The sequence below is a fragment of the Gadus chalcogrammus genome, chromosome 13 (assembly GCF_026213295.1).
Source record: "Gadus chalcogrammus isolate NIFS_2021 chromosome 13, NIFS_Gcha_1.0, whole genome shotgun sequence".
NCBI classification, from domain to species: domain Eukaryota; kingdom Metazoa; phylum Chordata; class Actinopteri; order Gadiformes; family Gadidae; genus Gadus; species Gadus chalcogrammus.
Window position 1 is genome coordinate 4,239,552 of NC_079424.1, and position 16,367 is coordinate 4,255,918.

General features: G+C 51.1%; 1 protein-coding gene across 1 annotated transcript in view; it reads left to right on the plus strand.

Moving 5' to 3' along the window:
• Positions 1-57: 57 nt before the first annotated feature.
• Positions 58-16,367, plus strand: part of LOC130402282 (arf-GAP with GTPase, ANK repeat and PH domain-containing protein 1-like) — an 18,390-nt gene continuing 2,080 nt past the window's right edge. The window contains exons 1-17 of the mRNA XM_056606426.1: positions 58-671; positions 1,156-1,423; positions 1,601-2,459; positions 7,203-7,258; positions 7,716-7,803; positions 7,912-7,997; positions 8,630-8,771; positions 9,239-9,373; positions 10,242-10,363; positions 10,843-11,028; positions 11,133-11,216; positions 11,662-11,766; positions 12,772-12,925; positions 13,632-13,763; positions 13,963-14,022; positions 15,036-15,187; positions 15,920-16,010. Of these exons, the coding sequence (XP_056462401.1) occupies positions 1,238-1,423; positions 1,601-2,459; positions 7,203-7,258; positions 7,716-7,803; positions 7,912-7,997; positions 8,630-8,771; positions 9,239-9,373; positions 10,242-10,363; positions 10,843-11,028; positions 11,133-11,216; positions 11,662-11,766; positions 12,772-12,925; positions 13,632-13,763; positions 13,963-14,022; positions 15,036-15,187; positions 15,920-16,010 (2,638 nt within the window). The 5' untranslated portion in view covers positions 58-671; positions 1,156-1,237. The remainder of the gene's footprint in view (positions 672-1,155; positions 1,424-1,600; positions 2,460-7,202; positions 7,259-7,715; positions 7,804-7,911; positions 7,998-8,629; positions 8,772-9,238; positions 9,374-10,241; positions 10,364-10,842; positions 11,029-11,132; positions 11,217-11,661; positions 11,767-12,771; positions 12,926-13,631; positions 13,764-13,962; positions 14,023-15,035; positions 15,188-15,919; positions 16,011-16,367) is intronic.

The following is a 16,367-nucleotide window of genomic DNA, read 5'->3' on the forward strand; positions in this document are numbered from 1 at the left end:
GACGCTGCCTCGGAGCCTCATAGCCTCGAAGCCTCATTAGCCTCATAGCCTCGTAGCCGGCTAACAAGGTGGGCATCTCAGGGGGCTGCTAGGAACGGTACCACTGTGAAGAGCGAGAGCAGAAGAAAAAATCGACTAAAAAGCCCGTCCTGGAGGAGGGGCTGTGGGCTGGAGGGCTTCCGCCCCCCCAGACCCAGTTTATTGACTCGCTAATTGGAGGAGACGCTGGGAGAGAGAGGCTGGGAGACGAGGCTGCGGTGACCGCGAGACGAGAGGAGGAGATGCAGACTGAAGCACAATGAAGCTGTTGCTCCGCCGCTGCCGAGAGATGCTCTCATCCACCTGAAGAGCAGCGGGACAGCAGAAGGTCCACCGCATCCCGATGGACGTTTCGCCGTGTGGACGGTACCGGAACCGCTGGGGACATCGTCTGAAAGACACGCCGTCGACCGGAGAACTCCGCAACCAGAGGCGTCGTGACAAGTGAAGGATTTTTTCCCGTCCCTCCATCCTTGGATTCTAGTTTCACCTGTTTCCTCCCCTCGCGTCTCCATGGATGAACCGCGGGTATTTTTCGGCGCGTCCTCCGCGGTGGGCCATGTGGGATCACACTGAGACACAGAGCCAGGGTACAAGACGTTTCAGTGGGATTTCTCCAGAAGCCAATGAAGGTAATGCTGGGAAGAAGAGCCCCGTAGTATGAGCCTTCATTCACACACCGAATCTGTTCCTTTTCAAAAAGGGAACATCCTCAATGTGAGCTGTTGCATAATTAGAGTCTCCCGGGTCTCCGGCATCAGAGAGCCTTGATTGTCTGTCATGTCTGTCTGTCAGCTTTGTGGAGGCTGCAGGAAACGGGTTCTGATAGAATGACATGCAGAGCCGCGAGATCCAAAGGTTATGAATGAGTCAGTGCAGACTATAGTAGTGGCGCTACCGCTCCCAGAAGGTGTTAATGGCCACTGACCCTGTAGCGGCCGTCCTAAACCGTAGTAGCACCGTCAGCACCGCCAGTGTAACAGCGAGCAGAACCCTGTGAGAACCAATTAGGACGGAAAAGCCGTATTTTTTAGCATCAGATATAAATAATTGTGCAGAATTCTCCGGCTGTGCGTGTGGTTCATTCACCTGTTCTCTATCTCCTCCCTGCTACAGCCCGGTCGCTGCCGGCCATAGCTATGCTCCGTTGCCGCGGGTGATCGCTTCGTTCCTGCGTGCTTCCCGTCTTCTGGCCACGATGAGCAGCTCCAGTAACCCCCCCAAACGCAACACCTACCTGATCTCCCTGACGCTGGTCAAGCTCGAGGCTCTGCCAGACGGGGAGCAGGAAGAGGACCAGGACCTGGACCAGGACGTGGACTTGGGCCTGGAGACCCCCCACCCGGGAGCAGACCCCCCAGGTCCGGAGCCGGACCCTGAGGAGGTGCCGTGCAGGACCGCCCCCGAAGAGGAAGATGCAGAGAAAAGTGAGGAGGAGGAGGAGGAGGACGATGAAGAGGAGGAGGAGGAGGTAGAGGAGGAAGAGGAGGAGGAGGAGGAGGAGGAGGTGCCGACCAACAACGGAGGTCTGCCTCCGGACCCCGTGGTCCGGGCCCCCCAGGCGAGACCCCCGGGGAGCCTCCAGCTCAGGGAGGCCTGCTTCCGGGCACCGCCTCCCCCGCCGCTCACCGACTCCATGAGGGCCCTCGAGAGGGGCTTCTTCCCCGAGGGCGGGGTCCGCGGCCGGGAGGGGGCTCGCCCCCGGACCGAGTTCTACCGGGACCCCCCCAGGCTGTTCCTGAAGCGCGAGGACGGGGGCGACCTGAGCAGCAGCCAGTCCCTGCAGCGCTGCAGCGTCTCGCCGGCGGCGCTGTCGCCGCAGGTCGGCCAGCGCCCCCCCGAGGTGCTGATGCGGTCCCACGCGCCCCCCCCGGCCGAGCCCCTGTCCTGGTGGGAGAAGAGGGAGGCGCGCCAGAGGCTGCTGGCCTCCGTCAAGACCCTGGACCGCCGGGAGCACCGCTACGGGGAGCCGTCGCCGCGGGCGACCACCGCCACGCTGGGGCCGTACCGCGCCTCCTGGGCCGACAGCGACACCAAGGCCACCCTGATCCGGCCCGGGTACCCGGCGGGCGCGGGGTACCCGGGCCTGGTCGGGCCCAGGGATCCCCCCTCCGCCGGAGACCCCCGGTTCCAGCCCGTGTCCGGGGTCCTGCCCCCTCCCCCGCCCCCTCCTCCGCCCCCGGCCGCGCCCGGACCCCCCCCTCAGAGGAAGGGCAAGAGCCGCACGCTGGACTACAGCGACCTGAGCGGCCTGGGCGAGGACCCCCGCCGGGGGGGCCCGCGGGCGCCGGCCCGGGACAGGAAGATGCTCAAGTTCATCAGCGGCATCTTCACCAAGAGCACGGGGGCGGGGCCGCCGGTGGCCCCGCCCCCCAGCACCCTGTACCCCCCCGTGGAGCGCTGCTCCAGCGAGGACGAAGGTAAACCCCCCCGGGAGCCCAGCTCAGACCGCCGGTCGTGTGTTCGCTGTCGTCACTGGTCGCTGGATAGCCTACAGTCTGTGGCAGGCCTAGCCTACAGGTGGATGGTTTATGCTGTAGACGTGAAGCGATGCGACAGCCTGTATGGTAACGTTAGCATGTCTGATGTCTCCTCTCCACTCCAGTCGGTTGGCTTTGGATAGGGGACAGCCTGTGTGGTAAAATGTGCATGTCTCCTCTCCACCTGTTAGCTTTAGAGGGAGGACAGCCTGTATGCTAACGTTAGCTTGTCTCCTGTCCTCTCTGGTGGCTTTAGAGAGAGGACAGCCTGTATGCTAACGTTAGCATGTCTCCTCTCTACCTGGTGGCTTTAGAGAGAGGACAGCCTGTGTGCTAACGTTAGCATGTCTCCTCTCTACCTGGTGGCTTTAGAGAGAGGACAGCCTGTGTGCTAACGTTAGCATGTCTCCTCTCTACCTGGGGGCTTTAGTAGATGCCAGCCCAGGGATGGTTCCTCTTTGGGTGGAGGCCCTGCATTAGGATGGGCGGCTGCCTGCAGCACATAAGAGCCCCATCAATGGGGCCTTTCAGACGCGATGTAAGTGCGATATAAGCGCCGGTCCAGTCGTAGGCTGGGACCTCGAGTGCAGATGCAAAGCAAAGACTAGGATGCAAATTAGGTTGAGTGGCTATTAAGCAGTACGGACCTCTGGCTGTTTATAGGGAGAACACATAAAAGCAAGCAAATGAGTCTGAGAGCCCTTAAACCAGCCCAGACGATGTTTTGACTTTGCGGGCCCTTTAAATATGTTACAAGTACCGGTAGAAGATCATAGTCTGGATCAGATTCAGCGGCACAGTGAGGAGGTAATGAGATGACATCTCACTCTGTGTTGAGCTGATTCAGACTGTCGAGTAGTGCTTCTCCATCCAATGTATACACAAATATATACATATACATTATATTGATTTATATGATAATGGGTTATCGACTGGCTGTCTGTTTGCTTCTCATATGAGATCTAAAGCACCTCAGCGTCTTTCTAGCAGAAGACTTTAAACTTTGATTTGAATCCTAAACATTAAAGTATTCGTTTTGACTCGTACGTACAGTGTAGATGACAGCTTCCCAGGTGAAGTGTGTACCTGTATCTGAGTGTTTGTACGAGTCAGTGTTGAAACAGGAGCGTCGGTGATCCTTTGAGGAGTAGTCGTGTGATATCTGCTCTTGATTGGGCCGGAGGAGAGGAGCGTGAATAATTAGGTTGAGCGGAGACAGCCGGACCGCAGGAAGCGCGAGCGCACAGGAGAGGGGCCACTTCCTGCTGGGGGCGGAGTCTGACCCTCCAAATGGAGCTCATTCATTCAGATGTTCAGCAGCAGCATAATAAGGACACGTTCCAGTGTGTGTTTCACACAGTGACTGTGTGTTTCACACAGTGAGTGTGTGTTTGACAGAGTGTGTGTTTAATACACTAAGTGTGTGTTTAATACTGTTAGTGTGTGTTTAATACATTTTTAGTGTGTGTTTAATACACTTAGTGTGTGTTTAATACCGTTATTGTGCGTTGAATACACTTAGTGTGCGTTTATTACAGTTAGTGTGTGTTAAACACATTGAGTATGTGTTTAATACAGTTAGTGTGTGTTTAACAAAGTTAGTGTGTGTGGTAACAGAGTGAGTCACTGTTTAACACAGTTAGTGTGTGTTTAATACACTAAGTGTGTGTTAAAAACTGTTAGTGTGCGTTTAATACACTTAGTGTGTGTTTATTACCGTTAGTATGTGTTTAATTCAGTTAATGTATGTTTAATACAGTTAGTTTGTGTTTAATACACTTAGTTTGTGTTTGACACACTAAGTGTGTGTCTAACAAAGTCAGTGTGTGTTTAATATCATTTCTGTGTATTTAATACAGTGAGTGTGTTTAACATGGTTAGTGTGTGTTAAATACAGTTACTGTGTTTATAATACAGTTGGTGTGTGTTTAATGCAGTTAGTGTGTGTTAAACACAGTTAATGTGTGTTTAATACAATGAGTCTGTTTATAATACAGTTATTATGTTTATAATACAGTTGGTGTGTGTTAAATACACTTGGTGTGTGTCTAACCCAGGTAGTGTTTGTTGAACATGTCTAGTGTGTGTTAAATACAGGTGGTGTGTGTTTAATATGGTTAGTGTGTGTTAAATACAGTAAGTGTGTATTTAGTACCGGTAATGTGTATTGAATACAGTTAGAGTGTGTTTAACACGTGTGTTAGAGACCATGTTGTACATTTCCCAATAGCAACAGAGCATCACCTGCTTACACACACACACACACACACACACACACACACACACACACACACACACACACACACACACACACACACACACACACACACACACACACACACACACACACACACACACACACACCTACAAATACACACACACAATCACACACACACCTACGCACAAACACACACACACATACACTCATTGATTAAGAAAATTGTCACACACACACACACACACACACACACACACACACACACACACACACACACACACACACACACACACACACACACACACACACACACACACACACACACACACACACACACACACACAAACACAGGTTCATTGATTAAAACAATTCTCTCACACACACACACACACACGCACGCGTGCTCCGTCCATACCATGCTTTATTTCATAGCGAGCCGCGCAGGAGGCTTCTGGAAAAAAATCAGTTGCCATGGCAACAGCCATCCCTGAGTGGTGGGTGTTTGGAGGTCTGTGCGACGCCGCCGCTGACGGACGGATGGCATGGGGGATGTGAGGAGGGGGAGGAGGGACAAGCCCCGCAAGATGGCGGGCGGGGGGGGGGGGGGGGTTGTGGGGGGGGGCTGGCGTGCTCCAGAAGCCCCCGTTGTTCGCCATCGGCCGTCTGTCCTCTCCTCCAAAAGGTTAGACTCCAGCGCCTCGGCCAATCACACGCCGGGAACCTCTCTCCCTGGTGTTCTGGCATGAGCCCCGTTTTAATAATGGCCGTATTGTTTGGGTTGTATTTCAGAATCTCCGCTGCCTTGAGTCTACGGGGGGCTGTGACTGTAGCCTGGAGGGTCAGGCCATGAAGGCAGCCTTTTCACTTATCTGTTTTCCCACCAGAGCCGTTAAGGCTTATACGTGGGATTGAACCCACAACCTTCTGCCCGCCCCTTGTTTCAGCCGTGTTTCAGCCGTGTTTCAGTCCTGCTATTCTTACTCTTCGGAAAACAACATTCACCTCCAAGTCATCAACGAGGTGCTTCTGTTTGTGTAGAGGTCCCTCACCTAGTGAAAGAACAGGGGGCGGCCGTTAGGAGTTAGTTGGCTCGATACCAGAAAGTTGCTTATGTTCGATCCCCGGCTTCTCCTCGCTGCAGTGTGCCGAGGTGTCCCTGAGCAAGACGCCTCACCCTGACTGCTCCCGACGAGCTGGCTGTCGCCCTGCGTGGTTGACACCACCACCGTTGGTGTGTGACTGTGAACGTGTGCATGATTGGGTGAATGTTAGGCAATGTTGTAAAGCGCTTTGAGTGGACGCTGGTGAGAGAAGCGCTGTATGAATGCATTCCATTTACCGTTTTACCAAAAGAGCATCTGAGGTTCAAGGCTGGTCATCAGTAGTGAAAGATGAATCGTTCTCTGTTGTACCAGGTTTCTGCTTTCTGAGGGAATGCTGCTGGTGATCAGACCATGTTGTTACTGCCTGTCCAACAATACTAATGGATTTTCTTAATGAAATCACTTTAATTGATTCACCTCATGATTCGATAATGTCCGTTATGTATATCTATCCCCAGTAAGCCCATCGATTCTCCTATCGATTCTATACAGTGTGCTTAAGCTTTTATAATTAACCTCATTGACCGAATGGCTTCCAGCACTGTATACTGAAGAGTAGCTATATATGAATATATACATCCACGTACACAATGTGTGTGTATATATGCGACAGTATCTGGTAAATCTAACACCTGTGATCTGTGTCTTATTATATGTTGTGCGTCCTGGCACTGGCAAATAGTCCTTAGCATTGTGTAGCATTATCCTAGCTATCGTTGTTGTATACAGGGAGTGGGTTAACCTAGCGATTGTTAGAGCTTGGCACTTGGTCCTACGAAACATCCTTACTCTTACCGACAGCGATATATTGTTGTTTCTCCTTTTCCTGACAAATGTCACCTTATTGTAAGACGCTTTGGATAAATGCGTCTGCTAAACGCCCCGAAGGTAAATGTGAATGTGTCTGCCAGCGGGGTAGGGGGGAGGGGGGGGGGGGAGTAGGTTGCGCTGTAGGGTCAGGGCGCGCTCGCTCTCAGGTGGTGATGGTTCCACCAGGGAGGAGTAGGAGGAGGGCTCCGGTTGGTTGGAGGTTCAAAGGGTGTGTGGTCTCGTCCCTTCAGCCCCCATCCAGCGGATCCCACTCAGCCCCCCTCGTCGGTGGAGGGGAACTAATGAGCGCTTACCGCTGAGGGCTGTTAAGTCTTACATTAAAAAGCTGCGTAATTCACCGCTCGGAAAGCTTCGATACAGCGAGCGTCAATGGTTTCATTAATCCCTTTCTGTTGGGTGATGTTATTTTACTGGGCTGGAAACCACACAAAGCCGTCCTCACAACGCCCTCTTGTTAAGCATCTTTCTTTCTTCCTCTCAGTCTTTCATTCTTTAATTCTTTCCTTCTGTCCTTCTGTCTTTCTTCACCAGCGGCGTGTGCCAGTCAGGACTGGACTTTCAAGCAGACCGTCCAGGAGCTTCACCTGGTAAGAGTCCAGACAGCGGGACACAGCCAAGGGCGGTCTGAAGGCAGCCTGATAATAACGTCAGTGTGTGTGTGTATTGTGCGTGTGCGTGCGTGCGTGTGGGTGTGTGTGTCGGTGTCTGTCTCGCTCTGAGTCTGTGTGTCTGTGCGTGTGTGTGTGTGTGCGTGCCTGATTCTGTCTCTGTCTCTGTCTCTCTCTGGGTTTGTGTGTGTGTGTGTGCATGCGTGCATGTGTGTGTGTGTGCGTGTCTCTTTCTGTGTGTGCGTATGTGCTTCTGTACGCGTGTATGCATGTGTGTGTGTGCGTGTCTGATTTTGTCTCTCTCTGTTTTTGTGTGTGTCTGCGTGCGTGCGTGCGTGTCTGATTCTGTCTCTCTCTCTGTCTCTCTCTGGGTTTGTGTGTGTCTGCGTGCGTGTGCGTGCGCGTGTGTGCGTGCGTGCGCGTGTCTGCTCTCCAGGGGGTTCTCGGAGGGCTCTGCAGTGGAAAGTCTGCCCTGGTTCACAGACACATGACTGGGAGCTACTTGCCGTCTGAGAACCCTGACGGTTCGTACCCGCAACCTTGATCCGTCTATTCTCCGAGACGCAGAGCCCGGTGTCCCACTAACGTAATGAGATGTAAAGGAAGCTCTGCTCTATTTCTGGTTCCCAAAGGGCGCCAGTACATCAAGGAGATGCTGGTGGACGGCCAGAGTCACCTGCTGGTGATCAGAGAGGAGACGGGGCCGCCAGATGCTCAGGTGACTCCAACATGGCAACGCAGATGAGCTTCACTGTCTTGTGCCTGTAACACAGTGGTTCTCAAACTTTGAGAACCACTGTGCTTTTTCAGCCGAGTGCCCCCCTTCACCGGCACAAAAAAATAAAAAAGAACATCAATAATGTATATGCGTTCTATTTGGCAATGTTGATATGAATATTAAAAGGGTGCAAATACTCTTAATTTATTGAGATACGTGGGCCCGTGCTTCATGCAACTGTTGGCTAATTTCTCCCGCACAAAAGAAGTCCAACGCCAGGAGAGGGTCAGAGCGTGTAGAGGGGAATCCATTAAAATATATTACTCCTGAAACCGACCACGTTCAACTTTCTGGTTGCGCTTTCTTTCTCATAGGTTCTCCTTTGTCCTTGTTTTCAGAATTACATTTCAACAACCTTTCCATTTCCTCGATTTTCTATCGTCTAGCTTTCAGAACTGTTTCTTCAGTTTTTTATTTTCCGAGTACCCCCTGCACTAGTCCAACGACTAGTGACTAGTGGCTACCTCCGTTTGAGAACCACTGTTGTGTTGTGGGACGTCTGCCCTTGAGTCTCTCAGAGCTCCCCGCTCCTCCGTCTGACCTCTGACCTCTGCCCTCCGACCCTCCCTCAGTTCGCCTGCTGGGTGGACGCGGTGATCCTGGTGTTCAGCCTGGAGAACGAGGCCAGCTTCCAGGAGGTGTACCGCAACTACCACCAGCTCAGCACGCTCCGGCCCATCGCCGAGATCGCCTTCATCGTGGTGGGCTCTCAGGGTGAGAGAACCGCCCGACTGCATTACTAACGGCATGGAAACCCTGTGAGCTTTCAAACTAAACGGTTCATTTGAACGGGACCAGAGGGTCTCATTCAAGTAAGTGTTTGTATGCACTTAAGAAATAGTACTTAGCATCGTGTAGAATTTTATCCCAGCTGTCGTTGTTGTGTACGGCGAATGAGTTAACCTAGCGATTGTTACTGCTTGGCACATCCGTACTGTACCAACAGCGATATATTGTCGTTTTTATCCGTCTTCTGACAAATGGAGTTATTGTGAGTCGCTTTGGATGAAAGTGTCTGCTAAACGCCATAAATGTAAATGAATGAGGTGCCCCCCCCCCCCCCCCACACACACTCATCTACTGAGATTGCTGCTGTAACACCCCAGGATGAATGATAATCAACAGACTGAAACAGGACTCGAGGTTCGCCCTGAGTGTAACGTACGCCGGTGATGTTGCAGATAAGATCAGCAGCAGCAACCCGCGGGTCATCGGCGACGCCCGCGCCCGCCAGCTGTGCTCCGACGTGAGGCGCTGCACCTACTACGAGACGTGCGCCACCTACGGCCTGAACATCAACCGCGTCTTCACCGACGGTCCGTTGCCCCGCCCGTCGCCCTCCATTCATCCATTCATAAAGCTATAGGTTTTCAGATACCGTTTTTTTTCCTTCCTGATACCCATTCAGATTCCTGAACTTGCGTATCGGCCGATACCGAGTATATACCGATACAGCATCTAGCATTGTTACCACCATCTAGCAGGTAGATTCAATCAGGTAGATTCAATCAAAAGAAAGGTCAAATAACTTAATAGAATTGCTCAAAATATGACCGTTCATATTTAGCACTTGTTCTTATGAAGGGTTCTCTTACAATGAAAGCAATGGTCGGTTCACTTACTGTCTGCAATTTTATTTTCAGAAATAGATCATTTACACTTATAAGATATAATTATAATAATACATTTGTATTCTTTTACTTTAGCGTGAGCATCCATGTTTTTTTCCGACTCGGTGGCTCAGACTTTCGTCATGTGATGGTATCGGACCGGTGCATACACTTAAGTACTCGCCGATACTCAAAACTGCATTTCAGGCAGTATCGGAGGAATTTCCGATACTGGTATCGGTATTGATACCGGTATCGATAGCTTCCTCACCCCCCCCCCCTAACCCTAACCCTAACGCAACACACCGGGAACACCGGTTACACATCGAGTACACACCGGGTACACACCGGGTACACACCGGGTACACACCGGGTACACACCGGATACACACCGGGTACACACCGGGTACACACCGGGTTCACACCGGGTACACACCGGGTACACACCGGGTACACACCGGATACACACCAGATACACACCGGGTTCACACCGGGTACACACCGGGTTCACACCGGGTTCACAGCGGGTTCACTCGCAGGCCAACGCTTAGCCTTTCTGTTCTCTGCTCCACAGCTGCTCAGAAGATCATGGCGGCCAAAAAGCAAGCAGCGCTATTGGCCTCCTGCAAGTCCCTCCCCAACTCCCCCAGCCACTCAGAGGGCTCCACGCCGGTGTCGGGGGTGTTCCCCGGCCAGGTGAGGCTCCGCCTCCCTCGCTCTGTCACCTCCCCTCCAACATACACATACACAATACACATACACAATACAAATACACAATACAATACACATACACAATACAAATACCCCTACACAATACAAATACACATACACAATACAAATACACAATACAATACACATGCACAATACAAATACACATACACAATACAAATACAGAATACAATACACAATAACAATACAAATACACAATACAAATACACATACACAATACGAATACACATATTCAATACAAATACACAATACAAATACACAATACAATTACACAATAACAATACAAATACACATACAGAATACTAATACACAATACAAATACAAATAAACAATAGAAATACACAATACTAATACACAACTGAAAACAAGCACAAAACACATACACGTACACAATACAAATATGGGCGTGCATTCTGCTTAGTATCCTGGCTCTGACCCCCCCCCAGGCCAGTAACGGCGGGCAGAGCAGCGACTACTCCTCCTCCCTGCCCTCCACGCCCGTCATCAGCCACAAGGACCTGTGTGCCCGCCAGGCCCGGGGGGCAGGGCCCGAGGACAGCCCCGCCCCCGCCGCCGCCGCCGCCACCGCCCAGCGCAGCGCCGCCCCGCGGAGACGCACGCCCCGCTTCACGGTGAGGACCCCGCCCCCCCTCCGGGGGCCCCTAGGGGCCGGGGGGGGGGGGGAGGGGGCGTGTTCTGAGGGTAACGGCGGTGTGGGGGGGTTGTGTGTGTGCAGGGCCGGCGGGGCAGCGACTCCAACCGGAGGAGCGCCGACAGCACGGGGGACCTGGGCAGCGGCCGCTCCATCCCCGTCAAGCAGGTAGGGGGGCCGGGGGGGGGGGGGGGCTAGAGGGGAGGGGGTGCTACATCGCAGTCAAGCAGGTAGGGGTCCGAGGGGGGGGGACACTCTTTCCACGTCAAGCAGGTCGGGGGGCCGGGGGGGGGGGGCGAGAGGGGTGGGGGACTGGGAAATGAGGGCTGGGGGGGGGATCGCTCCATCGCCATCAAGCAGGTAGGGGCCCGGGATGGGGGGGTGGGGGGGGGGGGGGGGGCTGAGAATGACCTCACTTCACTAATGCACATTAGATGTGCAGCATCCATTTCATTCTGTTTAGTAATCACTTATATATTATAAATATATATATAACTATAACAGAAGATGAATAGATGCAGTCTTTTGGCAGTGGGGGCTGCTGGCCTCGGCCCCCCCCCCCCCCTCCAGAGTGAGGTCCTGTTAAAGGCGTCTTTGTCTCCCCCCTCCACAGGGCTTTCTGCTGAAGCGCAGCGGGAACTCGCTGAACAAAGAGTGGAAGAAGAAGTACGTGGCGCTGTCCAACGACGGCATCCTGTCCTACCACCCCAGCGTCAACGTGAGTCAGCGGCCCGAGCCCACAGCGCACACACACACGGAGAACCATGCACAATACTCATACACAATACATAACACAATACATAATACACGTACACAATACACATACACAATACATAATACACATACACAATACACATACACAACGTGAGTCAGCGGCCCGAGCCCACAGCGCATACACACACGGAGAACCATACACAGTACACAATACTCATACACAATACATAACACACGTACACAATACACACACACTACACATATACACAACGTGAGTCAGCAGCAACAGGCCCGAGCGCACTGACACACGGACAACCACACGCATACGCAAAACACAGACACAGTACACATGCACAATAGACATACACGAATACACAATGCAACTACACAATACAAATACAAATGCATAATACCCAATCCAAATAAAAACGCACAATACAAATACAAACAATACAAGTACAAATATACAAAACAAACACGCAAAACAATACACATACACAATACAATTACACGATACAAATACAAATACACAATACAGGTACAGAAAACAAATTCAAATACACAATACAAATACAAACAATACACATCCGCAATACAAGTACAAATACACAAAACAAATACGCAGAACAATACACATAAACAATACAATAACACGATACAAATACAAATACACAATACAGGTACAGAAAACAAATTCAAATACACAATAAAAATACAAACAATACACATACGCAATACAAATACAAATATACAAAACAAATAAGCAAAACAATACACATACACAATACAATTACACGATACAAATACAAATCTACAATACAGGTACAGAAAACAAATACAAAACAATGCACATATACAATGCAAATTCAAATACACAATACAAATACAAAACTACACACATGTTCAATACAAATACAACACATATATACAATATGCTCCATAACGACACGCTCAGAGTGTGTGCTGTGATAGCCGTGGTGTGATGCATTCTGGGCCGGCTCCACTCCAGGACTACATGCTGAACGGCCCCGGGAAGGAGATAGACCTGCTGCGCGTCACTGTGAAGGTGCCGGGGAAGAGACCCCCCCGCGCCGGGCCCCCCTGCGGCCCCCCGCTGGGGGTCAACGGGAGAGCCAAGGAGGGGCCGGACGTCACCCACCCAGGTCAAGGCAGACCCCCCCCCCCCCCCCCCCCCCCCCCCCGTCAGGGGGTGTACTGTGTTCAGCGTGGATGGGATTAGGACGAGGTGGAGAAATTATATCTCTGGGGAACGCACTGGGATCCCACCGTCAGAGCTGGTCATTGGGGGCCCCCGAAAGGGAAGTCTGGGGGCCCCCGGCTTGAGCTGCTGCCCCCCGCGACCCGACCCCTGATAAGCGGTTTGGAAGATGAGATGAGAGATGAGATGAGCATGGTTGTGATGTGGGGGGGCAGCAGAGGGGGGGCGGGCCGCTCTCTGTTCAGGACTCTGTGCTGGGGAGGACCTGGTGAGTGGATCTTTAGGGCGGCGGCACCCGGCTCAGGAGGCACAGCGGGGTTGGCTGGTTAACCGGAAGGTTGCTAGTTCGATCCCCGGTGCCTCCGAGCCGAGTGTCAAGGTGTCCCTGAGCAAGGCACCTCACCCTGACTGCTCCCGACGAGCTGGCTGTCACCTTGTGTGGTCGACTCAGCCCCTGGTGTGTGTGTGTGTGTGTGTGAATGTGTGTGTGAATGTGTGTGTGTGAATGTGTTCATGAATGTGTTCGTGAATGGGTGAATTTTCGGCAGTATTATAAAGCCCTTTTGAGTGGCCGCTAGTTAGAAACACGCTGTATAAATGCAGTCTGTTTACCATTTAAAGGGCGCTTTGTTCTTGGTCGTGTGTTCTAGACATGGAGGGCGTGTCCAGCTCATCGTCCACGCGGGACGCGGCCGGGACGTCCCCGCCGTCGGACAGGAAGAAGCATCGCAGGAAGAAGAGCCTGAACCAGAAGGGGGACTCGGCTGCCGGCCAATCAGATGGTAACGCTTCAAATTTATGACCTCATTTCCTGCTGCCCGAGATCGAAAACCTAATTGGTAATTGCGAAGCCAGAAGCAATGAGAGTAAAGAGTAATGAGGTTTTAATGAAGTTTGACTAATCGTGAACCGCTGTCTCTACTCTCCTCTCTCCTTCCTTCTCTCCTCTCCCGGATATTCTGCGACATTTGCGATTGTAAGCCAAGCGAAAAATGTGGAAGCTAAAAAGCTTTGGCAGCTTAAGAAACATAAACAAGACAGGTAATGCAGTTACGTCCGTCCCGCTCCCTGTTCTGTGACCCGGCCATCTGTGTGCTTGTTTGCTGTGTTTGTTGTTCCGTGCTGCGTTACGTAACGATGCTCATTCTCCATACAAAGCTTTTATTCTGCCTTGGCCCAGCCCCCGTACGTCTCTCCATTATTTCATGTTACTGAACGCAATCATTTCCGCTCCTGTGTTCATAACACAGTCATGTCAAGTTGTTTGCAGTCATTTTCTTACCAACCTGCAACTCAAAAGGATTCAACATGCTTTTGTTTTTACATTTTGTTTAATGTGATGTAATTCATGGTTTTAATCGACAATAATGTTTAAATCTAGACATGCCCATTCTCTGTGACACCTAGGCCTGCTACAGCCCTCATTACATACCCTATACTCTACCAAGTATCATGCATACGTAGTGAGCATGCTTGAACAATTGTCATCGATTCCACATTATATTTCCCCGCTGACATTTTAAGGATGAGTGGACAGGTGTCGGCTGTGAACAGGAATACGTTCCTGTCGTCTGCAGAATATAAACACATAGATGACAGATAAACGGCTCCGTTCTACCCGGGGGGATTTCACTGACAGCAGAACGCGTCAGCGCGGAGGCAAACGCAGTGATAAAAACAGACTTTCACACCGACCGCACAACATTCCAGGGCTGCTAGATTATGGAAGAAAATCATCATCAAAATTATTTTGGTGAATATTGAAATCAAGATTATTCAAAGGATTATTTTTGAGTTTGAAAACATGATGCATTTATTCAGCAATTCTCTCCAAAAAAACCTGCTTTGTATCTGATAACAGATGTTACAGATGTAGATGCAATTTCTATAAAACATTTACTGAATAAAATGAATATGCTTATAATAATAGTTTCAATTTGATTATGTTAGTTTGGAGTCCGTTGGACCCAAAATTCACCCCAAAAAATCCCGATGAATTGCACAGCCCTTCCACCACACCACACCCAAACCCTGTGTGTGTTCCGTCCCGTCAGACGAGGACAACTTTGACTTCCTGGTGGTGTCCAGCGCGGGCCAGACGTGGCACTTCGAGGCGCACGCGGCGGACGAGAGGGATGCGTGGGTGGCTGCCATCGAGAGCCAGATCCTGGCTCGCCTCCAGCTCTGTGAGAGCAGCAAAAACAAGGCAGGAGGAACACATCACGCCACGCAAACACCTCCGCAGCCCCTGTTGCGACCGCTACTGAGCAACACTTCACTCAAAGCAACAGGATCAGAATGACTTTTATTACATTTTTATTGCCTCCAAGTACACAAGAGTACAATTCGTATGATTGGAACCTCAACACACACATAGCAGCAACCATACAATATAAAGTGAATCGATATAAAAAAATATCTAAAATAAGTTTAAATAAGTAACAGAAATAGTTAATAGAAATAAGTAACAGATATAAGTAGCAGAATTGTAAAGTGATCAAGTGGTAGTGGTTCCAGCATTGGTTTAATAATAAATTCAATTTATACAGCGCCTTTCTCGTACTCAAAGCGCTTTACATAGGAGCACGACGATAACCCAACAAAAGGAAATGTAAAGTTGCTGGGGCTTGGGTTGGTGGGGGATCTAGGGGTAGGCGGAGGAGAAGAGATGGGTCTTGAGGTGGGACTGGGGGATGGTGAGGGACGGATATGTGTGGGGGTTCCAGAGGCTGGGACCCCCCCTGGAGAGGGCTCTATCGCCAAGGCTGCGGAGCTTTGATGTGTGGGTGGTGGAGAGGAGACCGTGGTATGTCAAACGGGATCAACGCGTGCCATCCCAAGCAGTCGGCCCTCCGGGGCTGTTTTGACGGCTCTGCGTGTGTTGTTGCCTCCTCCTTGTTCTCCCCCCCTCACTCGCTCTCCCCTCGTCTGTCTGCAGATCCGCAACAACAGCGGCAGTGAGGCGGAGGCCCTCCAAGCCATACGCAACGCCCGGGGGAACAGCTTCTGTGTGGACTGCGACGCCCCGAGTCAGTGCCACCTCCACACCCTTCATCTCTCTGACAACATTTGCGTTTACATTTACATTCAGGGCATTCAGCAAGACGCTTTTACCCAAAGCGACTTAATAAGTACATTTGTCAGATGGAAGGGAAAGAACAATGTACCTCTGTGTCGGTACAGTAAGGATGTTGATAGAACCAAATGCTAACACTAACAATCTCTGGGTTTACCCCTTCCCCGTACACAACAAAGATAGCTAGGATAAGAAGTTACTCAATGCTAAGTATTATTGATATTATTAAGTGCCAGGACGTACACCGTACAATAAGTGTGTACATTAAGTGCCAGGACGTACAACATACAATAAGTGCGTACATGAAGTG